Consider the following 26837-nt stretch of genomic DNA (forward strand, 5'->3'; position numbering starts at 1 on the left):
ATCTTCCAAAAATAGGGAAGAAACAATATACATTTTTAAGGTCTTTTCTTACTAGCAGATTACTCAGTGTCTAAAACAACTATAGTGTCCTATATAAATAAACCATTTGTTTAGGAAATATATAAAAAAAACAACAACAAAAAACCCTATCTTGCATAAAGAACAATAAAAAGATTACGGCGATTTCTCTGGTCTTATCTTAGTGGGATCCTTATTACTATCATGTCCTCTCATTTAAGAAAAATATTGTACCTATATTATTGCAATATATTAAATATTGCACCTAAATTATCACTGTAATATATTAAATAGCAATCTAATGGAACAGATTCATTATCACATACTTTTGACATTTGGAATTTGAGGCCATTGTTATAATAAAATTCTTATATTGAGTTTGCATTATGTTCTTACAAATTCTTTTGGGTGGGATATCTTACTATCTATTGGACTTGACTTCATGTATATACTATATCAAATATTTTAAACTAACCTATATAATAATTTACGGAACTGTGCCAAAATATAAATGTTGTTGATTAAAAGAAATTGAATGTGATTTTTATAATTTTGTGCATTTTTATTTATTTTAAAGTCTGTGTTTATCATCTTAATAATTGTCTCTTTTCTGATTGTGGAATTCTACTTACAATTTGTGAATGTTTTTTAAGTGTTAAAATAATAACTATTATTAGTAGTGTTAAAGTGTCTTAGATGTTTTTATTTTTTTACACATCCTTATTATATGTGTAGCTATATCTTAATAGTGTAACTTGTGCAATATTGATTTTAATATTGGAGGTTTCTAGAAATTAAATTTTTTTAAATTAATTTTTAATTAAAAAAATCAATGGTGTTCTTTAACTTAGATCTATATGGCTCAAATATAACGATATAGAGTTTATTCACTGAGAGTAAGCGAAAAATGTATGGGTATTAATTGGACTAAGCACATAAAAAAGGAAATAGATCCATTTCAGAATTAAGGCTGTTTGGGTATATAGTGTTAAAATTAAATAGAAATTCTGCTTCCTTTTTCAAAAGACTTAATTCTAGACTACCACCTCTCCAATTTTTCTTAATTTTTCAGATTCCCCAATATTTCAGGTCTGATGTTCTATTTTGATGTATTTCCCTGAAATGTTTATATAACTGGGTTTCCAGATTTCCTTTTTTAATATTACATAGATGCTCTCTTATCCGATCTCCTAACATTCTTGTGGTTTCACCTATATAGAACAAATTACAGGTACATTGTAACATGTATATTACTCCTTTACTACTGCATCTTATAATATCTTTAATTTGAAAACTGTTTTTTTGTCCTGGAATGGAAATATTTTTCTTGAACTAAATTTACAGGCCCTACAAAGATGGCAGGGAAAGAAACCCTTAAGGTGGTTCCCTGAAAGATCACATTGGGTTTGTTTCTTATGATTCGATTTAAACTCACTAGGTGCTAATATAGATTTTAAATTTTTTGCTCTTCTGTAGATCATTCTCGGGTGGGGAGGTACTATATCTCCTAATATTGGGTCTGCTTTGATCAGATGCCAATGTTTACGTAGAATTTTATTCAATACTTTATGATCTTGACTATAGTCATTGATGAAGGGTATATCATATTCATTATATTTTGTTGAAATGGGTTTCTTTTTTACTTTAAGTAATTCTTTTCTTTCTACATTTTTGGCTCTATTTATAGCTGTGTTTATGATCTCGAATTTATATCCTCGTTCTTTAAATTTTTCTTCAAGTATGCCTATTTGGGCCTCAAAATCATCTTGTTTAGAACAATTTTTCTTTATTCGGAGACATTGACCTACTGGTATGTTGTCTTTCCATTTGCTGTAATGGCAGCTAGAGGCATGTATTAGGTTATTTGAGTCAACAGGTTTGAAATGTGTGCTGGTTTCCAACTTGTCTGCTGTTACTTTTATATCTAAGTCCAAAAATGTAATTTCTTTATGACTATATTGATGGGTGAATTCTATCCCTCTATCATTATTGTTCATTAATAAAATAAATTCTTTTAGGTCTTCCTCGCTACCATTCCATATAAAAAATAGATAGTCTATATATCTCTTAAAAAGCACAAGGTTCGCGTCAAGCTCGCAATTTTCCAGGAAACTCTGTTCCCATTCTCCCATAAAAATATTTGCATAGCTTGGCGCGAACCTTGTGCCCATTGCTGTCCCTTCAATTTGTATATAGTATTTATCATTAAATGAAAAGAAGTTATGTTCGAGAATGAATCTTATACTCTCAAGCAAAAATTCCTTTTGTTCCTTTAACATTTCGTTATCTCTGGATAGACATTTATCTATTGCTTCAAGTCCTAAACTATGGCTTATAGACGTATATAAGGAGGTTACGTCGCAGGTTATCATTATCATATTGTTGTTCCATTTTATTTCTTCTAAAATTTTAAGGAGACTAGTAGAATCCTTTAGATAAGAATTTAAGTTGGTTACATATTTTTGTAAAAAAGTATCGACGTATAAAGATAGATTGGACGTCATAGATCTTATACCCAATATAATCGGTCTCCCCGGTGGATTATTAATATTTTTGTGAATTTTAGGTAAATGATACATTACTGGAATTCTGGGAAATTTTACATTTAGAAAATCATATTCTTTCTCTTTTAATATTCCTTTTTCTTTTCCTTTATCAAGGATTCGTATCATTTTCTTTTTAAATTTATCTGAAGGATCTAATTCTAATTTTCTATAAGTTTTCCTATCTCCTAATAGTCGATTTGCCTCTATACAATATTTCTCTGTGTCCATTAAGACTAGGCCTCTGCCCTTGTCAGCTGATTTAATGGTTATTTCATTGTTTTTCTTTAATTTTTCTAAAGTTTCTCTTTCTTTTTTATTTAAATTAGGAATGGTTCTATGTTTATCATTTTTTGTATTTAGTTTTCTTAGATCTGCTAGGACTAGCTTCTCAAATGTCTCTAGATTGCTTCCTTTGTCTTGAGTGGGAAAGAAATTAGATTTTGGTCTTAAATTAGTATGTTGGAATTTCTCAACTGGAACCACACTCACATGGTTATAATTGTCCAGAGGATGTTTTAGAAAATAGCGCTTCAATGTAAGATTTCTAACAAATTTCCTTACATTTATATGAGTGTTGAATTTATTTAAGGTCTGGGTTGGGGCAAATGATAGGCCTAATCCCAAAACACGTGATTCTTCTGTGCTTAGTTCTTTTTTGCTTAAATTGAAAATACCTTTATTTTCAGGAGGGGATGTTATGTTTATTTGTGTCTTTTTGAGTCTGTTCTTTCTTCCCTGTCCTCCTCTACTTCCTCTAGGCCTCTTTTTCTGATCTTTGGTGTGTTTTCTGATCTTACATTTTCTTTTTGTATTAGAGATGCGCCCTCTCTTGGAGGGCTTCTCCCTAAAAAAGCTTCCTCTCTAGTGGTTAAACTAGGGTGTTCTTCTCTTTGTCTTTCTAATGGTGTAAACCTATTCTGGGTGCTTACATTCCATATTTCTTCGTTGTTTCTATTTATATTAAAATTGGTGGAGTTACTCTAGTTTCTCCTTCTGTCTTGATCATAATTCCCAGGAGTATTGGGACCTCTCCTTCTATCTTGTTCATAGGAGTTAAAATTCTCTTTATGGTAGTATGTTCTATGTTGGGGATTTTGATAGGTCTGTCTATTTTGGCTATATGGTCTGTTCCAAGGTCCTTGATTACTCCAATTAGGATTTTTATTCCAATATGGAGGTCTATTCCAATCATTAGATTTATAATATGAATTATTATAATTGGGTCTGTGATAGGGAGTTTCTCTATTGGGGAAACCCTGATGTAAATATTCATTCTGATATGTTCGATCATAATGATTTCTTTCCTCTCTTCTTCTCTCGTATGTTATATCTTCATTTCTATTCTGATTAGGATAATTTTTATTTCTATTTGAATTGATTTTCACCTGTTTTTTATTTGTTTGAAATTCCCAATCATTCTCAGATCTATTTTCGGTTCTTTGATATGGAATTTGTTCATTTATATTCACAGTTTGTTCTTGTTCTAATTCTTTATCGTTCTGACCCCTTTCCATTTTTTTCCATTTATTTGTTAAAATTTCATTCCTTAGAGATTCTAATCTCTCAATTATTGTTTTTTCTTTATTTTTTAAAATACACTCCTCATTGCTTTTATTTATTTTACACTTAATGTCCAATATTTCTTTATTAATAGTTTCTAGTGATTCATTCCTAGATTTTTTTATAATTTCAATCAGGGTCTTGGATGTTTCCTTAAGGGCATTATTCCATTGTAAATGTACAATTTTTTTTTCATTTTTAAACCTTTTGGTATAATGTCATTATCTAAATATCTATTTAGAGAAATCAATTCCATTTTTTGTTTAAGTTCTTTAATTAAATTTTTTTCTAGATCTGCAACTAATTTATTTGTGTCCAATCTTTCAAAGTTCCCTTTTGAATTTAGGGTTTCTTTATTTTCTAATTCTGACAATAGTTTTTCTCTATATGAGAATAACTCCATATCTGTCCTGCCGCTTTTCCACTAAATGGAAGAGAGTTATAATCAGAAAATAAAGGGTTTATAGTGTATAAAGCGCTGGACTTAAAACGCTTTTTTGCCTCCCGAAATACTGTCCTCCTCCTGGACAGAGAAAATGTAAATAAAACAGAGAATGGTTTTCGGGGGCACTCAGTAAGCTCAAAACGTTAGAGATATGGGTATGATCACATTAATAATGGGGACCTTAATAAGGGTGTTCTCAAATAATTATATATATATATAATCATATATATTTGGACTCTTTTCCTTTTTGGTAAAAAATTATTGAAGGATAAATCACTCTTTTTTTATCTTTTATTGAAAAATACACCTTTATGTATTTATTTGTGTTTATTATAAATTTGCATAATGGTTGTTATGTTCTTTATTAGTTTTGAATATGAAACATTAAATGTGAATTCTAATGTTTATAAATTTTATCTGTACCCAAATAAATATAATGTCACATTGAAACACTTCCGGACTCTCAGTTTAAAGCCTCTATATATGTGATATGGTTAAACCAGGTACGTTTTTTTTTTTTTTTTTTTTGACTAATATATAGTGAAGAGAACTTGAAAATATATGCCAATTTTATAAAAAAACTTTTACTTATTAAAAAACATTACATAAAAATCATAAAATACAAAATTATACAATTAGCAGATTTTTCACTGAAATCTATTGTGACAAATTTGTTCCTTTAAAAACAAACAATTAAACTTTCTTCTAAGAAAACCTTTGATATGCGTAGATATTTAAAATAAATTACTAAGCTTATAACTTTATGCAAGTGTTTTCAATATACTTCTGCTTTAAGAAAATGGCTTCTGTGCTTTCTTACTGGACTGATAAGTAAAGGATGGTCTAACGTTACCACCTTTAATTAACCAAAACAAATATTATTTTTAAAGAGAAAGCTGTATAGTCTATTTTAGCAAATGGTAATTTTGTTGCAATGCCCCTTATTTTGACATATGTAACTTTGCGTGTTATTTTAGAAATGGAAAGTCTCTCCAAATGTAACGATTACACAAAAGTCTCTCCTAATGCATATTTCTCCTTGACAATAAACTTTAGTAGTGGCCAACTACTGAATGCTTAAGTTGCCTTTTAGGACTTGCCTTAGGGAGGTTTTTTTTAAAAGATCTTTATATGATTAGTACCTTTGGTAGCCTTTGTAGTAATCCTGCCATGCAGGTAGTCTTACCCTTCCTTCGAGTAATCTTCCCTCAGGAGTTGATGTTTGTCAGTAACAGTCAGAATTATTCCAGGTGGATGTTTTCAGACTTGCGCAAGTCTCTTATCCCTTAGACCAAATTATTCTTCCTGCTCTTTAGTACAGAGTGTACGCAGGGGAACAAGTGTCTTTACTTTTTGATTTCAGGTGTTTGTTTTTCACGGCAATCCTTTTCTTTCAGGAAAAAACCTTTAGCTGCTATGATTTTTTTCACAGTCTACCAAAGGTACTAATCATATAAAGATCTTTTAAAAAAACCCTCCCTAAGGCAAGTCCTAAAAGGCAACTTAAGTATTCAGTAGTTGGCCACTACTAAAGTTTATTGTCAAGGAGAAATTTGCATTAGGAGAGACTTTTGTGTAATCGTTACATTTGGAGAGACTTTCCATTTCTAAAAAAACACGCTAAGTTACATATGTCAAAATAAGGGGCATTGCAACAAAATTACCATTTGCTAAAAGAGACTATACAGCTTTCTCTTTAAAAATAATATTTGTTTTGGTTAATTAAAGGTGGTAACGTTAGACCATCCTTTACTTATCAGTCCAGTAAGAAAACACAGAAGCCATTTTCTTAAAGCAGAAGTATATTGAAAACACTTGCATAAAGTTATAAGCTTAGTAATTTATTTTAAATATCTACGCATATCAAAGGTTTTCTTAGAAGAAAGTTTAATTGTATGTTTTTAAAGGAACAAATTTGTCACAATAGATTTCAGTGAAAATCTGCTAATTGTATAATTTTGTATTTTATGATTTTTATGTAATGTTTTTTAATAAGTAAAAGTTTTTTTTATAAAATTGGCATATATTTTCAAGTTCTCTTCACTATATATTAGTCAAAAAAAAAAAAAACGTACCTGGTTTAACCATATCACATATATAGAGGCTTTAAACTGAGAGTCCGGAAGTGTTTCAATGTGACATTATATTTATTTGGGTACAGATAAAATTTATAAACATTAGAATTCACATTTAATGTTTCATATTCAAAACTAATAAAGAACATAACAACCATTATGCAAATTTATAATAAACACGAATAAATACATAAAGGTGTATTTTTCAATAAAAGATAAAAAAAGAGTGATTTATCCTTCAATAATTTTTTACCAAAAAGGAAAAGAGTCCAAATATATATAATTATATATATATATAAATAATTATTTGAGAACACCCTTATTAAGGTCCCCATTATTAATGTGATCATACTCATATCTCTAACGTTTTGAGCTTACTGAGCGCCCCCGAAAACCATTCTCTGTTTTATTTACATTTTCTCTGTCCAGGAGGAGGACAGTATTTCGGGAGGCAAAAAAGCGTTTTAAGTCCAGCGCTTTATACACTATAAACCCTTTATTTTCTCACACTATAGAACTGCCCAAGGTCCAAGAAAATTTATCCCGAAGAATCGATAAATGAACTTGAAAAAACATAATTCTAATATTCAACAAGTCCGCAACTTCCAAGGAAGTGCCCACGCGACCTAAATCGCAAGTGTCGGTTCCAGAGAAGAACGTTCATAAAAACGAAAATCTAACAGACATGAGCTTAAAAAAAAAATCAAATTAAACACATCTATCCGGATCAAAATAAAATGAAGGCAGCACCCATCGGGTGAACGCCCAAGGTGAATGAGGACGACAATGGGACCAGCCGATTAAAAGCCCCATTCACCCAAGCTCAGAACTGGAACCGAAGACATAAAGAAAAAGAAAAACTGTGACGTCAAGGAGATCGGCTTCATCCCCAAACGTAATATCCATTTTGCCATCCAGCTTCTAAGGCCGTGGATCCCTTTGGCCCACTAGGACTGGGATCCTCCAACATTGCCAAAACATGTCTTAAAAGAACACGAAGGCGAGCCAGCCTATAATGGAAGGCAAAATTATCCCTTGCCAGATCAACTGAAGACCCTGGCCCTGAGATAGGGGCCCCTGAAGCACACAGTAATAAACAACTTTCCAATTCACTTCCATAATCTAAATTTGCACACTATATTTATATGTGCACTTTCTGAGGCACCAGCTCCTACTGAGCATGTGCAAGAATTAACAGAATATAAATATTTGCATTTTGTAATTGAAAAATTTGTCAGAAAAACATAAATTATGCTTACCTGATAATTTAATTTCCATCTGTGGGAGGAGAGTCCACTGCTTCATTCATTACTTGTAGGAATTTTGAACCTGACCACCAGGAGGAGGCAAAGACACCCCAGCCAAAGGCGTAAATACCTCCCCCACTCCCCTCATCCCCCAGTCATTCTGCCAAGGGAACAAGGAACAGTAGGAAAAATATAAGGGTATAAATAGTGCCAGAAGAATAAATTAAATTTAGGTACACCCACCAGAGCAAACGGGCGGGAGCAGTGGACTCTCCTCCCACAGATGGAAATGAAATTATCAGGTAAGCATAATTTATGTTTTCCATCTTAAATGGGAGGAGAGTCCACTGCTTCATTCATTACTTGTGGGAACAAATACCCAAGCTCTAGAGGACACTGAATGAAAAAAATGGGAGGGCAAAAGTAGGCGGACCCTATACTGAGGGCACCACAGCCTGTAGAACCTTTCTCCCAAAAACAGCTTCTGCTGAAGAAAAAACATTTTGTAAAATTTAGCAAAAGAATGTAAGGAAGACCAAGTAGCCGCCTTACAAATCTGCTCCACAGAGGCCTCGTTCTTAAAGGCCACGAAGAGGCCACATCTCTAGTTGAGTGAGCAATAATTCTCTGAGGAGAATTATGTCCTGCTGTCTCATAGGCCAAAACCAATAATGTTCCTCAACCAAAAGGACAGTGAAGTAGAAGAGGCACTCTGCTCCCTACGCTTCCCTGAATACAACACAAACAAAGACAAAGTCTGTCTGCAATCCTTCGTGGCCTGAAGGTAGAACTTCAAGGCTCGAACCACATCCAAGTTATGAAGTAACCTCTCTTTGGGTGAAGAAGGGTTAGGACACAAAGAAGGAACCACTATCTCCTGATTGATGTTACGATCTGACACCACCTTGGGAAGAAAACCCAATCCAGTGCGAAGCACAGCCTTATCGGTGTGAAAAACCAGGTAAGGGGGTTCAAATTGCAAGGCCGCTAACTCAGAGACTCTGCGAAACGATGCAATAGCCAAAAGAAACAAAACCTTCCAGGAGAGAATCCTAATGTCAAGCGCATGCATAGCCTCAAACGGTGCCCTCTGCAAAGCCTTAAAACCAAGTTCAAGCTCCAAGGAGGAGCAGAAGGTCTAAATACCGGTCTTATTCTGGACAGAGCCTGAACAAAGGACTGAATATCAGGAAGCTCTGCTAGCTTTTTGTGTAATAGCATGGATAAGGCCGAAATCTGTCCCCTTAAGGAACTAGCGCCAAGGCCCTTATCCAAACCATCTCTAAGAAAAGTCAGAATCCTGGATACCCTAATCTTGTGCAAGGAATATCCACGTTCCTCACAACAGGATAAATAGGTCCGCCACACCTTATGGTAGATTGAGTGACCGGTTTCCTGGCCTGAATGAGAGTATCAATCACTCTCTCGGAGAACCCTCTCTTGGCCAAGACTAGGCGTCCAATATCCAAGCAGTCAGCCTCAGAGAATCGAGATTTTGGTGAAGAAAGGGACCCTGAACTAGCAGATCTCTGCAACAGGGTAACCTCCATGGAGGAGACAACAACATTCCAACTAGATCCACAACCACGTCCTCCGTGGCCACAACGGAGCAATCAGAATGGTCAAGGCTTGCTCCTGTTTAATGCGGGCCAATGGCCGGGGCACTCACCACCTCTTATGACCCGGACACAGGGAAACCGTTATGTCTCCCACAATTGCCGATCAGGAAAGAGGAAGTTGAGAGGCCACACCGGTCACATGGAGTGCCATGCAGGACCACCCCTGCACTATAGAGAAAACGCATCAAAAGAGGCCGCGTCGCCCTTCACCTGACTGTTTACACATTGCTGGAGCCTCATTTCACACATGAAGTAGCATCAAACACAATAAAGATATTATGCATAAATCCCCCCCTGTTTAACAATCCCCTTTCCAAGGATATTAACACTCAATTCTATACAGATAAAAGGAGACACACTGTGACCCTGTCTTCTTGCGTTATCATATGTGTATAAATGAAACGATCTTACCAGAATCTATGCCATGGAACAGGAACACGGCCCTTCAAGTGTGACAGGTAAGTAGCATCGCTCCTGACATGGACTTGAGTAAATAAAGCAGGCAGCAAAACTCGTCAACACCGATTGCTTAAGGACCTGTTAATCATGAGTCGGGATGGTTTCACAGAAAGACTCTCCCTGCATCTCCGGATTTTAACTTTCACCCAAGCTATCACTGAGAGGCTGACAGGACTACTTTAAACTCCAGTCCCATTTCAAAGAGTACTACCCTCCATAAGAGACTACTCCAATTTTCCGACACTTCTCTGCCAACCTCCTGTGACGAAAGGCAAAGAATGACTGGGGGATGAGGGGAGTGGGGGAGGTATTTAAGCCTTTAACTGGGGTGTCTTTGCCTCCTCCTGGTGGCCAGGTTCTTAATTCCCACAAGTAATGAATGAAGCAGTGGACTCTCCTCCCATTAAGATAGAAACAATCTAATACCCATTTTAAATTCAAACTAATACATTTTGCATTGTCTTTTTATTATGCATGTATTGATTAAAGGGATACTAAACCCAATTTTTACTTTTTATGATTCAGATAGAGCATTCCATTTTAAGCAACTTTCTAGTTTACTCTTATAAATTTTTCTTCGTTCTCTTGCTATCTTTATTTGAAAAAACAGGAATCTAAGCTAAGAACCTGGTCTATTTTTAGTTCAGCACCTTGGTTAGCGCTGAGCTGATTGGTTCAGCGCAACCCAGGTGCTGAACAAAAAATGGTCCTGCTCCTAAGCTTCACATTCTTATATTTTCTAATAAAGATACCAAGAAAACTAAGAAAAATTTAAAAGTTGCTTAAAATTGCATGTGCTATCTGAATCAGGAAAGAAAAAAGTTGGGTTTAGTATCCCTTTAAGCAATTCTACTAAATTCAATGGTCCTATAAGCTGTATTGTGTTGAGATCTTCGTTAAGGGGTGTGCACTGCTACTCTTAATAATATTTTTACAAGGTAGATGGGCACTGATAGTTTATGGCACCAAGGGGTGGTGGCTGAAAGAATTTCGGAACCACTGATATAATACAATTAAAAACGTTTCCTAATTACTCCTGTAATAAAATTTACCTCATTCTCAATGAATTATTTGTGGATAAGAATATCTACGTAGGTATTGTGCACGTGTCTGAAGAAATATGGCAGCAGATTTGCAAGAATGCTTTTGAGCAGTAGATGGAGCAATTTTTTTACACCGTTTAAAGCATTTGTGCAAAACAGCTGCCTTAGAAAGCTCAAACATTGTGCATTTGAGTGTTTTTTTAAACTGTGATTAGTGGGAGATTTACCCTTGTGTTTAATGTAAACTTTTAGGAATTTAATGATGTAAATATTCAAATGTACACTATGGAATTCTAAACTTTTCAATTTTCTTTTATTATCAATTTTGTTTTTGATATAATTTGTGAAAGAGCAATTCTAGGTGAGCTCAGGAGTGTGCATGTGTCTATAGCCATCTGGCAGCAGTGCTTGCAATATTGTTTATTGCAAAGTTATAAAAAATGCCATAGACTGCTAAAGATGTGTGCACACTCCTAAGCTCCTATCAGCATACCTAGGTTTATGCTTCAACAGAGGATGACAAGAGAACAAAATAAATTTGATAATAAAACTAAATTGGAAAGTTGTATAAAATTGCATGCTCTGTCTGAACCAAAAAATGTTTCCTTTTGACTTTATTGTCCCTTTAAGTGTGAAAAAAGGGAAAAAGAAACTGCAGCCGCACTAATATAAAAACAATGCCCTTTAATTTGAGAAACTGGGAATCAAAGATTAAAAAAAAAAAACAGGTCATCATTTCCCCCGAAATGGTGTGTTTTGTATGCTTTGATTCTCAAGTTGTCAATTAAAGGTAATAGTTTTATATTGGTGAGGCTACTATTTATTTTTTTTGGCTATATTTTTGAGACTAGGCAGTAGCCTCTTTGTGTCACTGATTATGTCCCTTGAAGGCACAAAATGAGACTGGTTATGTGTCCAGGCTGTTACTTGTTTCTTGTACATTTTTGTTGTATCAAGTTTGAATAAATGTCTTTTTTTTACCGGCTCAATGTGCCAAATCATGTGGAAAACCAGTGGTTCCTTGTAGCCTGTGCATCTAATTCCTGAATAATGGTCTGATTTATATGGATTTTATCAACTGTCAGTTATTTGTTATATTAATATAAAGTAGAATAAGAAACTTAATATGCATTTGTTGCAGAATGCTTTTTCAATGTCAACTTATTTTTTCTGGAGTTGGATTTAGGATGTACTGTACATTTAATCTCGGAGCAACAGGCTGAAAACTTAAAAAAAAGAAACAGGGACACTTAGAAAAAAATAACAATTGCAATACATTTTGAAATGCCCTCTCATATGAAGAAAGAAAACGGGACATTGTATTAGAAATTGCCTCATTATACTTTTGCAAGAGGGGCATGTGAAAAAAATATTTTATTCAATAAAAATAAAATGTGTCGACCTCAAGTTTTTAAAAAGGGACATACTGCACTTCCTGTGGAAGTGGAAAAAACACAGAATAAGCCACCTTAAAATGACTTGCACACCTGCGATGGGAGGTTTTGGGCTTCCAAACATTGAGCACTATAATTGGACAGCTTTGGCTAAATACGTGATGGATTGGTTTTTAGATAGGGGACACTTTACCAATTACAAACTGGAGACGGAGATCATTAAACCATGGTCCCTGAAAATGCTTCCACACATGACGCGCGCACAAGTTGACACCATAGTCAGGTGCAACCCTTCTTCACCATCCCATAAGGGCGTGGTGGAAGATTTGCAAGGCCCTGGGAGTCTCAGACATACTATATACCTCCCTCTGCGAGGCAATCCAGATTTCCAAGCAGGATTCACCACAAAACCCTTTAAGCAATGGGAGGAGTGGGGTGTATCGACTCTCCGACAAGTGTTGTCGGAGAATGAGAAAACGGTTAGGCCCTTCAAGGACCTGCAAAAAGACTTCAATATACCTAACAAACACCACTTTGCTATTCTTCAGATGAGACATTATGTACAGGACCTCCTGAAAACTGGTGATATGCCTGACACTAAATGTGACATTTACAGACTGTTGACATTGACAAAAGGAGGGATGACTTCTATCTCCTACACTTACAACGCCCTCCAAACTGCACCCAATAATGCTACTAAAGCCCACCTTCAGAAAACATGGAACACATTGACTGGACAGCCATCTATAGATCAGTGTATTGAACAAAGTTTCACAAAGGTGAGAAAGGCCTCCTTATCAAATGAAATACGTGAGTCACATACAAAGCTACTACACAATACATACATAACACCCAAAATGTTTCACAAATGGAACCCGGAGGCTTCGGGTCTATGCCCAAAATGTTCATATCCCAACCCAAACATCATACATATGATATGGGAATGCCCGAGGCTAACAAAATTCTGGGGCATGAAGAGGTGGTTGGAGAATACTACCGGGGAAAGAATTGAGCTGACAACGGAAATGGTGATATTTCTGCACCCACAGTCAGAGATACGGAAACATACATAGTTCATTCACAATGTAATACTACAAGCTAGAAAACTAATTTTTAAACAGTGGATGGCACCCACACCGCCAAATCTACCACACCTCAAAGAAACATTACAAAAACAAATGGTATATGAACAAATAGACAAACAGGGAGACATAACACTAAGGACAAAGCACTTCTTATCCAAGTGGGAGCCTCTTATCTGTAGCCTAGACTTATCACATCAGAAACAGATTATTTACCCATTCAAGGATTCTGAACCTGTATTAGAAGCTCAATTACATGGAAAATTGAATATTTTTCCCTAACAAACCATTAGAGTTCTAGATAGAGTTGGACGGGAAGTAGAGAAAAGACCCTGGGGGGAGCGCCTCAAGGTGGGACTGAGGAGTGCAGACTTCTAGTGATAGTGTGGAAAAGATAGGGATGGAGTAGGAATTGCTATTACAAGTTGATAGCTAAACATTAAGAGACTCACTTCTAAATGGAAGATACCACTTTTATTATGTAAAGAAGACGACTTGATGACAAAGACTCTTGAGAATCTGCTAGTAAGCTCAAAGCGGGATACAAAGCTACCCATCTAAACAAGAGACAAAGAGTAAGATAATCTGGCAATCAGCATGCTACTGTTAACATGGTATTTCCAATAGAGGTCACATATAGACTTAGTGTAATCATAGGTAGTAAATAGAAAATAGAGAGGGTAAGAGGGGTCAAGGAGAACTAAGATAATAGAGTATATAACAAAACCCAGTGCTGTTGTGGTGACAATGTTTGTTATTGTACTTTGTAAGGTTTTCTCTAATTTACATTGTTTGTTGCTGTGACCAGTGCTGGAAATAAATAAAATATTTAAAAAAAAAAAAAAATGTGTCACAATGGTGAAAAACACAAATAAAAAATATGTGAAATAAAATGTGCCAAAATAAAGAATCAGATACAGACCATTAAAATGTAAGATATCAAATAAAAAAGTCAGAGTCCTCTTGAGTAAGGTACAAAGACAAACTTTGATCCTGTTTTTATGAATCCTCAGAAGAAATCCTCAAGGAAAGAGAAAAGCAAACATAGTACAGCACAGAATATGTAAGGTAACAATCCCCCACTTGAGATAATCCTACTCACGTGTAGGAGAGATATAACTTAGCTCTCAGTATAAGCACCTAAACATAAAACACCTCCTGGTTCACAGCAAACAGGTTTAATAAAAAACAAACACAGACATAAATCACTAAGGGTTAAAAACAGCTTTGCAGGTATGCACACGCTTTTGTGTCAGTGTCCTAACTTCACAAGATCACATATATACACAGTGAGTTTAAGGTAGCAGCCGCTTGGTTGTTTGTGACCAATCAGTGTAAGTGATAAAACTCCAACGTAAGTTTCCCTTGATGATTCCAGCTTTTTCTCCTTGACTGGCAAGGAGGATACTGCAAGGAGGAAGTGGGCAGTAGATCAGTTAGAGGACCCATCTCAACAACGAGTAGTTCTGACTTCACTTTCACCCCACTACTCATCAAGGAGGAAAAAAAATGATTGAAGAAGTGGGAGCAATTTAAAACTCTAGTATGCTGGGGTATAATTTGCCTCCTCCTAGGATTCCCCATTCCAGGAGGGGAATGGGGAATATCCACACATGACCCTTAGATGAAAGAAAAAAGTTGACTACAATATACTTTTAAGTAACCAAGTCCATAGTTCAAGCAATGTAAGACTCATGATTGGTTACCTAAGAAAGAAGCTAATAATTCTATTTAAGAACAATAATAAAAAAAAAAAGTTTAAAAAGAGAACAGTAAAAACTGCTTGGTTTTCTGGCTATTTTTGATTAATTAATGAAGCAGGGCCACTAGATGAAATATATTAATAACTATGACTTCTGAATAAGACAGAGTACTTGGATACTTTGCGTTCTTTTTGCTTTAACATTATATCTACAGCGCCCTCCACTAATATTGGCAAAAAAGGCTGTGAAAAATTGTTTTTGTTGTTTAAGCTTTTGATCTTTTGTTCAAAAAAATACACAAAAATATTCTGCTCTCATGGATATCAAACAATTGCAAACACAACACAGGTTTATCCAAAAAATAAATCATATGTTAAATATATATGAGGCACAATTATTGGCACCCCTCTGAATTCATATGAGAAAAATATATCTGAAGTATATTTCCATTAATATTTTACATGTTTTAGTACACCTGGGTGACTAGGAACAGGAAATTATTCAACCATGACTAAATATTAGGTAACACATAGGCCAGATTCCCTTCCCTTCATCGCAATGGGTAAGACCAAGGAATATAGCTGTGATGTGCGGAAAAAATCTATTGAGCTTCACAAAATGGGAAATGACTATAAGAAAATAGCAAAAGCATTGAGAATGCCAATTTTCACCATCAGGGCAATAATTAAGAAGTTTCAGTCAACTAGAAATGTTATGAATCAACCTGGAAGAGGATGTGTATCTATATTGTCTCAACGCACTGTGAAGAGGATGGTTCGAGTGGCCAAAATATCTCCAAGGATCACAGCTGGAGAATTGCAGAAGTTAGTTGCATCTTGGGGTCAGAAAGTCTCCAAAACTACAATCCGACGTCACCTACATCACCACAAGTTGTTTGGAAGGGTTTCAAGACAAAAGCCTTTACTCTCATCCAGAAACAAACTCAAGCGTCTGCAGTTTGCCAGACACAACTGGAACTTCAAATGGGATCAGGTTCTATGGTCAGATGAAACCAAAAACAAAATTTATGCTTACCTGATAAATGTATTTCTTTCTTGACACAGTGAGTCCACGGATCATCATCAATTACTTTTGGGAATATCACTCCTGACCAGCAGGAGAAGGCAAAGAGCATCACAGCAGAGCTGTTAAATATCACTGCCCTTCCCACAAACCCCAGTCATTCGACCAAAGGAAAAGGAGAGAAAGGAAATAACACAAGGTGCAGAGGTGCCTGAGGTTTATATAAAAAAAAAACTGTCTGAAAAACAGGGAGGGTCGAGAACTCACCGCGTCAAGAAATAATTAAATTTATCAGGTAAGCATATATTTTGTTTTCTTTCTAATGACACAGTGAGTCCACGGATAATCATCAATTACTGTTGGGAATCAATACCCAAGCTAGAGGACACAGATCATATGGGAGGAACAAGACATGTAACCTAAACAGAAGGCACCACTGCTTGAAGACCCTTTCTTCCAAAAGAACCTCAGCCGAGGCAAAAGAACCAAATTAATAGACTTTAGAAAAAATAAGCAAGGAAGGCCAAGTCGTCACCTTACAGATCTGTTCTACATAAACCTATTTCTTGAAGGCCTAAAACGAAAACACCGTCCTAGTGGAGTGAACAGTAATTTGATCAGGAGGCTGCTCTCCAGCAGGCTCCTGAGTCCTACAACTAACACTTCTCAACTAGAGAGAAAGAGAAGTGGCGGAAACTTTTCTGGCCTTTATGACTATCCAGAAAACCACAAACAATCCAGAGGACTGACAAAAGACCTTTGTAGCCTGTAAATAAATCTAAGAGCCCGCACAACATCTAAGCTGTGCAACAGACGTTCCTTATGAGAAAAAGGTTTAGGACAGGAAGACGGAACAACCAGTTCTTGATGAAAGTCTCTGTCCGACACAACCTTAGGAAGAAAACCCAAACTGCCTTATCTGCCAGAAATACGAAATAAGGAAAAACTGCAAGCTGAGAGTACTGAAACCCTCCGAGCAGAATAAACTTAAAGTTTTCAAGATAACTTTACCACCTCCTTGCATTTAACGTAGGCAAAGAGAATGACTGGGGTTTATGGGAAGGAAAGTGATATTTAAAAGCTCTGCTGTGGTGCTCTTTGCCTCCTCCTGCTGGCCAGGAGTGATATTCCCAACAGTAATTGATGATGATCCGTGGACTCACCGTGTCATTAGAAAGAAATAGAGCTTTTTGGCAATAAATGCCAGAGGTAGGTTTTGTGCACACAGACAGGCAGCCATATGGAAATGTACCTAATGCCCACAGATATGGTGGTGGCTCTTTAATGTTTTGGGGCTGCTCTTCTGCCAAAGGACCTGGACATTTTGTTAGGATACATGGCATCAAATATCAACAGATATTAAATGAACACCTGACTGCCTCTGCCAGAAAGCTTAAAATGGACTATAGTTGAATCTTCCAGCAGGACAATGATCCAAAACATACATCAAAATCAACACAAAAATTGTTTACTGACCACAAAATCAAGGTCCTGCCATGGCCCTTCCAGTCCCCTGACTTGAACCCCATAGAAAACCTGTGGGGTGAACTGAAGAGGCGAGTCCACCAGTGTCAACCTCAAAATTTGAAGGATCTGGAGAAAATATGTATGGAGGAATGGTCTTAGATCCCTTGTCATGTATTCTCCAAATGAAACTTGAACAGGGACTTTAACTGAACAAAGAAACCTTCAAGATTTGTTAGCAGAGTTACCTCCAAGCAGAACGAAGAATTGAACAAGCAGCTGTTGAGAGGAAACTTCCACAAAGTGTTTTGTCTCCTGAGTGATTACAGTGATCTGTCTTTCTGCCTTTTATCAATAAACAAGCTATTAACTACTCAAAACTAAGTATTGCCTAGTGTACACTCATTGCTTTATTTTACTATAAGTTTACAATACAAAGTGATCTGATTTCACAGCATTCTGGAGTTCTCCATTTCAGAGCATCACTAGGTATACTTGGCACTCTCTGGTGCAAACACAAAACGGATGGAGGTGGCGCCTACGGCAGTCTGATGTATCTAATTTACACTGTACAATCGAACAATTTAATACTGAGTACAATGTCTATTAAATAATTGATGAATTTACACGTAAGTTCATTAATTCAAATCAAGAATACATTATATAAAGATTTATTATAACAAGGAAGGAATGAAGAACATCTCATTTACTATAAAATGCTATTAAATAAAAATATATTCCTTCTTACGATCCAGTCTAAAACACTTATATAGGCAATAAAAGTAAGACACCGGTGTCTATATTAACATACTATGGTTAAAATTTAAATTACTCTCCGTATTTAAAACATAAAACCAAGAGTGTCAAATGGAAATCAAAAATCAAATAGGTTACACAAAGTATTTTATTTGTTAAGGCATATATTATGAGCGCTCACATACGTTAGTCCGTAAATGTCAACAGTTCTTTATATATATACAGTATATATATATATATATATATATATATATATATCAGTTAGGTACCTGCTGTTTATTTCCAAATTATTAAATTTGTTAGGTTATTAGTAACTCAACATTTGTATGCCCAACTTTGATTTGGTACTTTTAATTGTCCCTTTAATTTTTTATATGTCTCTTATTTCTGTGAATATTTATTCCACTCACCCAAAACATTGCTTTTAACGTTTCTCAACTGGTGTTACTATGTTATTCATGTCCCTCTGCTAGCTTCCTACGTCTCCTTTTATTTCATACACTCTACTGTGCAAAGAAAATGTCATTTTGACAATATTTTCATAGACAAGTCATGATTATGCCTACTGTACCACATAGCTTATTTTAATATACTTTTAAGCATGGATGTTCACTTAATATTTACATTTGTTTATGTATTAACATCATCATTTGAAGCATATATTAAAACTCAAAATCATATAAAGCTATAGATAAAGCCTACTATACTTTTTTTGTAGAGATAATGCATGTAACTGTATAAAACACATTGATTTTTACCATTATTGCAACAGCTGCTTGTAAATTATCTACTGGGAAATCAGGAAGGCCCAAACTTGAAGATTCTTGTGAACAGAGAGTTGTGGCAAATGACAATAACTGAGAAATTCTGAAAGACACAAAAGGAAATTAAGTCACATACAAGGAGACAAATTAAAAAGCTCTTCCTTAAAGGGACGGTAACGTTAAATTAAACTTTCATGATCTAGGTAGAGCATGCCATTTTAAAGAGATTTCCATTTTACTGCTATTATCAAATTTGCATTGGTCTCTTGGTATTTTTTGGTATTCTTTGTTGAAGTGCATAGCTAGAATATCTAGGTAGGGTCATGAGCAGCATTGCACTACTAAATGCTAGTTGAGGATTGGTGGCTGCACATACACTATATGGCCCAACGCATGTGGACACCTGACTATTACCCCACCACTATCGGCGATTGCTGGAAATTCTGTTTCAAAACCATTGGCATTAGTATGAAATTTCCCCACCTTTTGCAGCTTTTAAAGCTGTCACTCTTATGGGAAGGCTTTCCACAAGATTTCTGATGGTGTTTATGAAAATGTGTGCCCATTCAGCCATTTAGAAGGTCAGGCACTAATTTTGAACAAGAAGGTCTTCAATGAGGTTGAGGTAAAGGCTCTGTGGAGGCCACTCAAGTTCCTTCACACCAAATCCTTACTTGATAAATTAATTTCTTGGATGGTGGTGAGAGCCCATTACTCCTGGGATTCAATTCCTTGCCATTAGGAGGAGGCAATGATTCCCAAAACTCCAAGAGTACTTAATCCCTCCCACCTCTCTGGTATGCTAGTCTTAAGTATAGACAAGAAAGGAGAAGAAGAAAGATAGGAAAGAACAAAGTAGGGAAAATTAGGTGAAAACTAGAAATACCACCAGAAAAAAATACATAAATTTAAAAAAAATTGGTGCGTCATGTGGACTCTCACCGCCATGAAAGATATTAATTTACCAGGTAAGCATAAATTATAGTGGTGATCACCTGCAAATTAGAGAGTGTTATGACCCCTCATTTGAAAGAGGGAAGTATGAACTTTAAAATGAGGTATCACTTGTCCCTCTAGCCTAAACAATAGGGGAGATAGGAGCTCAGTTAGAGCCCTCCTCTCCCTCTGCTAAAACAGCATTTTAAATGATGCTGCAGGAATTTGCCATTTGTCCGGTGAGTTCCTGCAAATTTCAGGCATTCCTTTATCAAAAGAGGTGTCACTTGGTCTTGTATGTGGCCTGGGGGCTGAGATATAGGCTTCCAAAGCCCTCTTCCCCAGCCCTCTCTCCAGCTGTCTCTGTAAGCTTTGGCAGTTAGCCCTGTCCCCTTGTGACGGGCCTACAGGCAAAAGACCGCAATGGGTAAAGGAGCTCCTTTCCCTATGTGCAGTGCTGGGGTCCCCAGGATCTGGATCAGAAGAGGGTCTCCCTGTATGATGAACCTGTGTTCGTCATACGCACTTTAAGCAATGTGCATGAGAAGGATACCTCGTCATGTTAAAAACCCTCCCACCTCACTGGTAAACTAGTCTAACCTATAGCCAAGCAAGAATAAGGTAGAAAACAATAAGAGCAACAAAAAATGAGCAGGAATAAAGAGGTGCACACTTAAACTGCCGACAGAAAAAAATATCATCAGAAAAATTAGCAAAAAATCTGGTGGGTCTCATGGACTCTCACCACCACAAAATAAATTAATTTAACAGGTAAGCAAAAATTATATTTTCTTTCATAAGGTGGTGAGAGTCCACGGGCCATTAGACCTGGGAACTAATACTCAAGCTGTGGAGTCCATGAGTAATTTTAGCAAGACAATAACAAAATATTGAAAGGCAGACACCTAATTTCCAGATACTGCTGCCTGGAGGACTTTCCTAACAAAAGTAGCTTCAGAAGAAGCAAAAACAACAAAATGGTAGAATTTTAGTAAAATTATGTAAGGATGACCATGTTGCTGCCTGGCATATTTGTTTAATAGAAGACTCATTTTGAAACCCAAGGAAGTGGAAACTGATCTGGTAGAATTGGCTGCAATGCATTTTTGTAGAGACTTTCTTGCGTCCAAGTAAGCCTTGTGAACAAGAATTTTAACCAAGAAGCTAAAGTAACGAATACGGCCTTCTGACCTTTGTCTAGACCAGAGAAAGGAAAATACAAATTAGAGGATTGTCTAAAATCTTTATAGGCTTGCAAGTAGAAATGAAATGCTCTCATTACATCTAAATTATGAAGAAGCCTTTCTTTAGAATTTTATGTATTAGAACAAAGAAAAGTAACTACAGTTTCCCAGATTGATGTTATCAGAAGAAAACACCTTTGGAAAAAAGACAAATCTAGTCCCTGAAATATCCCAATTTTGGATATAAATCAAACAAGGAGACTCTCAACAAAAAAGTAAATCTATGCTTACCTGATAAATTAATTTCTTCTATGGTAAGACGAGTCCACGGATTCATCCTTTACTTGTGGGATATTATCCTTCCCTACAGGAAGTGGCAAAGAGCACCACAAGAGAGCTGTCTATATAGCTCCTCCCTTAGCTCCACCCCCCAGTCATTCGACCGAAGGTACAGGAAGGAAAAGGAGAAACTACAAGGTGCAGAGGTGACTGAAGTTTAAATAAAAAAAATATAATCTGTCTTAAAATGACAGGGCGGGCCGTGGACTCGTCTTACCATAGAAGAAATTAATTTATCAGGTAAGCATAAATTTACATTTCTTCTATAAAGGTAAGACGAGTCCACGGATTCATCCTTTACTTGTGGGATACAATACCAAAGCTACAGGACACGGATGAACGGGAGGGACAAGACAGATGGTTAAACAGAAGGCACCACTGCTTGAAGAACTTTTCTCCCAAAAACAGCCTCCGAAGAAGCAAAAGGTATCAAATTTGTAAAATTTGGAAAAGGTATGAAGCGAAGACCAAGTCGCAGCCTTACAAATCTGTTCAACAGAAGCATCATTTTTAAAAACCCATGTGGAAGCCACCGCTCTAGTAGAGTGAGCTGTAATTCTTTCAGGAGGCTGCTGTCCAGCAGTCTCGTATGCCAAACGGATGATGCTTTTCAGCCAAAAAGCAAGAGAGGTAGCCGTAGCTTTTTGACCTCTACGTTTTCCAGAATAGACAACAAACAAAGAAGATGTTTGACGGAAATCTTTGGTCGCTTGCAAGTAAAACTTTTAAAGCACGAACCACGTCCAAGTTGTGCAATAGACGCTCCTTCTTAGAGGAAGGATTAGGACACAAAGAAGGAACAACAATTTCTTGATTAATATTCTTATTAGTAACAACCTTAGGAAGGAATCCAGGTTTGGTACGCAAAACCACCTTATCAGCATGGAAAACAAGATAAGGCGAGTTGCATTGCAATGCAGATAGTTCAAAAACTCTTCGAGCCGAAGAGATAGCAACTAAAAACAGAACTTTCCAAGATAGAAGCTTAATATCCATGGAATGCATAGGTTCACACGGAACCCCTTGAAGAACCTTAAGAACTAAATTCAAACTCCATGGCAGAGCAACAGGTTTAAACACAGGCTTGATTCTAACTAAAGCCTGACAGAATGACTGACCGTCTGGAACATCTGCCAGACGTTTGTGCAGTAGAATTGATAAAGCAGATATCTGTCCCTTTAAGGAACTAGCTGATAGCCCCTTCTCCAATCCTTCTTGGAGAAAGGACAAAATCCTAGGAATCCTGATCCTACTCCATGAGTAGCCTTTGGATTCGCACCAATAACGATATTTACGCCATATCTTATGATAAATTTTCCTGGTGACAGGCTTTCGAGCCTGAATCAAGGTATCTATGACCGACTCAGAGAACTCCCGCTTGGATAAGATCAAGCGTTCAATCTCCAAGCAGTCAGTCGCAGAGAAACTAGATTTGGATGCTGGAACGGACCTTGAATCAGAAGGTCCTGTCTCAGTGGCAGAGTCCATGGTGGAAGAGATGACATGTCCACCAGGTCTGCATACCAAGTCCTGCGTGGCCACGCAGGTGCTATCAAAATCACCAAAGCTCTCTCCTGTTTGATTCTGGCAATCAAACGAGGAAGGAGAGGAAATGGTGGAAACAGATAAGCCAGGTTGAACAACCAGGGTACTGCTAGAGCATCTATCAGTACTGCCTGAGGATCCCTTGACCTGGACCCGTATCAAGGAAGTTTGGCATTCTGACGAGACGCCATCAGATCCAATTCTGGTGTGCCCCATTGCTGAATCAATTGTGCAAACACCTCCGGATGGAGTTCCCACTCCCCCGGATGAAAAGTCTGACGACTTAGAAAATCCGCTTCCCAGTTCTCCACTCCTGGGATATAGATTGCTGATAGATGGCAAGAGTGAGTCTCTGCCCATTGAATTATTTTGGTAACCTCTATCATCGCTAGAGAACTCTTTGTTCCCCCCTGATGATTGATATTTGCTACAGTCGTGATATTGTCCGACTGGAATCTTATGAATCTGGCAGACGCCAGCTGAGGCCACGCCTGAAGCGCGTTGAATATCGCTCTCAGTTCTAGAATATTTATCGGGAGGAGAGCCTCCTCCTGAGACCACAATCCCTGTGCTTTCAGGGAATTCCAGACTGCACCTCAGCCCAATAGGCTGGCGTCCGTCGTCACTATGACCCACGCTGGCTTGCGGAAACACATTCCCTTGGACAGATGATCCTGTGACAACCACCAAAGAAGAGAGTCTCTGGTCTCTTGGTCCAGATTTATCTGAGGAGATAAATCTGCATAATCCCCATTCCACTGTTTGAGCATGCAAAGTTGCAGTGGTCTGAGATGCAAGCGAGCAAACGGAACTATGTCCATTACCGCTACCATTAAGCCGATTACGTCCATACACTGAGCCACTGGCGGGCGAGGAATGGAATGAAGAGCTCGGCAGATGGATAAAATTCGTCAGAAAAATTTTCATGTCCACCGAATCTATTAGAGTTCCCAGGAATGGAACTCTTGTGAGAGGGATAAGTGAACACTTTTTTACGTTCATCTTCCACCCGTGAGATCTTAGAAAAGCCAACACAATGTCTGTGTGAGACTTGGCTAGTTGGTAAGTTGACGCCTGGATTAAGATATCGTCCAGATAAGGCGCCACAGCTATGCCCCACGGCCTTAGAACCGCCAGAAGGGACCCTAGCACCCTTGTGAAAATTCTGGGAGCCGTAGCCAACCCGAAGGGAAGAGCCACAAACTGGTAATGCTTGTCCAGAAAGGCGAACCTGAGGAACTGGTGATGATCTTTGTGGATAGGGATGTGTAGATACGCATCCTTTAAGTCCACGGTGGTCATATATTGACCCTCCTGGATCATTGGCAAAATAGTCCGAATGGTCTCCATCTTGAAGGATGGGACTCTGAGGAATTTGTTTAGGATCTTGAGATCCAAAATTGGTCTGAAAGTTCCCTCTTTTTTGGGAACCACAAACAGATTGGAGTAGAACCCTTGTCCCTGTTCTGTTTCCGGAACTGGGCAGATCACTCCCATGGAATATAGGTCTTCTACACAGCGTAAGAATGCCTCTCTTTTTGTCTGGTTTACAGACAATTGAGAAAGATGGAATCTCCCCCTTGGGGGAGAATCTTTGAAATCTAGAAGATACCCCTGGGTTACTATTTCTAAAGCCCAGGAATCCTGAACGTCTCTTGCCCAAGCCTGAGCGAAGAGAGAAAGTCTGCCCCCTACTAGATCCGGTCCCGGATCGGGGGCTACCCCTTCATGCTGTCTTGGAGGCAGCAGCGGGCTTCTTGGCCTGTTTACCCTTGTTCCAAGTCTGGTTAGGTCTCCAGACTGACTTGGATTGAGCAAGATTCCCCTCTTGCTTTGCGGCAGGGGAAGAGGAAGAGGGACCACCTTTGAAGTTTCGAAAGGAAAGAAAATTATTTTGTTTGGTCCTCATCTTATTTGTTTTATCCTGAGGAAGGGCATGGCCTTTCCCTCCAGTGATGTCTGAAATTATCTCTTTCAGTTGAAAGGGATGGCTAAAAGCTTAGCTTTTGATGACACATCAGCAGACCAGGACTTAAGCCATAACGCTCTACGCGCTAAAATGGCAAAACCTAATTTAGCCAATTGAAAAGCGGCATCTGTAATGAAAGAATTAGCTAGCTTGAGAGCCCTAATTCTATACAGAATATCCTCTAATGGAGTCTCAACCTGAAGAGCCTCTTCCAGAGCCTCGAACCAAAAGGACGCTGCAGTAGTTACAGGAACGATGCACGAACAAATATTTTCTTCAGGAGACCCTCTAATTTTTTATCCATAGGATCTTTGAAAGCACAACTGTCAATAGGTATAGTTGTACGCTTTGCCAGGGTAGAAATAGCTCCCTCCACCTTAGGGACCGTCTGCCACGTGTCCCGCACGGCGTCTGATATGGGAAACATTTTCTTAAAAGTAGGAGGGGGAGCGATAGGAATACCTGGTCTATCCCACTCCTTAGTAACAATTTCCGAAATCCTCTTAGGGACCGGAAAAACATCAGTGTAGGCATGAACCTAGTAATCTGTCCATTTTACACAATTTCTCTGGAACTACAAAAGGGTCACAATCATCCAGAGTCGCTAAAACCTCCCTGAGCAATAAGCGGAGGGGTTCTAGTTTAAATTTAAAAGCCGTCATTTCTGAATCTGTCTGAGGGAACATATTTCCTAAGTCAGAAATCTCTCCCTCAGCCAGCAAATCCCTCACTTCAGAACATTGTGAGGGTACATCGGATATGGCTAATAAAGCGTCAGAGGGCTCAGCGTTTGTTCTCACACCAGACCTGCTGCGCTTCCCCTGCAACCCAGGCAGCTTAGATAAAATCTCTGTGAGGGTAGTATTGATAACTGCGGCCATATCTTGCAGGGTGAAAGAATTAGACGCACTAGAAGTACTTGGCGTCACTTGTGCGGGCGTTAACGGTTGTGACACTTGGGGAGAATTAGATGGCATAACCTGATTCTCTTCTGACTGAGAATCATCCTGCGACATACTTTTAGTAGCTAAAATATGTTCTTTACAATTTATTGACCTTTCAGTGCATGAGGGACACATTCTAAGTGGAGGTTCCACAATGGCTTCTAAACATATCGAACATTGACTTTCCTCAATGTCAGACATGTTGAACAGGCTAGTATTGACTACAAACAAGCATGAAAACACTTTATTTAGTGAAAAAAATAACAATATTAAAAAAAAACGGTACTGCGCCTTTAAGAGAAAAAAAGCATACACGTTCTGCAAAACAGCCTAAACATGCACCAGATTTTTCAAAATTTTGTATGTAGACACACTATAGGTAGTTAAGATTGCACCACAATTTTTTTTTAACAATTAACACCTAATCTCCAAACCGGATCGAAAAACAGAATTTATGCTTACCTGATAAATTACTTTCTCCAACGGTGTGTCCGGTCCACGGCGTCATCCATAACTTGTGGGAATATTCTCTTCCCCAACAGGAAATGGCAAAGAGCACAGCAAAAGCTGTCCATATAGTCCCTCCTAGGCTCCTCCCACCCCAGTCATTCGACCGACGGACAGGAGAAAAAACAGGAGAAACCATAAGGTGCCGTGGTGACTGTAGTTAAAGAAAGAAATTCATCAAACCTGATTAAAAAAAATAAAACCAGGGCGGGCCG

At 37.5% G+C, this 26837-nt stretch overlaps 1 protein-coding gene across 1 annotated transcript in view; it reads right to left on the reverse strand.

The window, feature by feature from the left end:
- The window catches only part of VWA8 (von Willebrand factor A domain containing 8), a 1436595-nt gene that overhangs the window by 1008742 nt on the left and 401016 nt on the right, over nt 1-26837 (reverse strand). The window contains exon 9 of the mRNA XM_053707969.1: nt 19193-19301. Coding sequence (XP_053563944.1) covers nt 19193-19301 — 109 coding nt within the window. The remainder of the gene's footprint in view (nt 1-19192; nt 19302-26837) is intronic.

This window comes from Bombina bombina, chromosome 3 (genome assembly GCF_027579735.1).
Source record: "Bombina bombina isolate aBomBom1 chromosome 3, aBomBom1.pri, whole genome shotgun sequence".
Classification (NCBI taxonomy): Eukaryota; Metazoa; Chordata; class Amphibia; order Anura; family Bombinatoridae; genus Bombina; species Bombina bombina.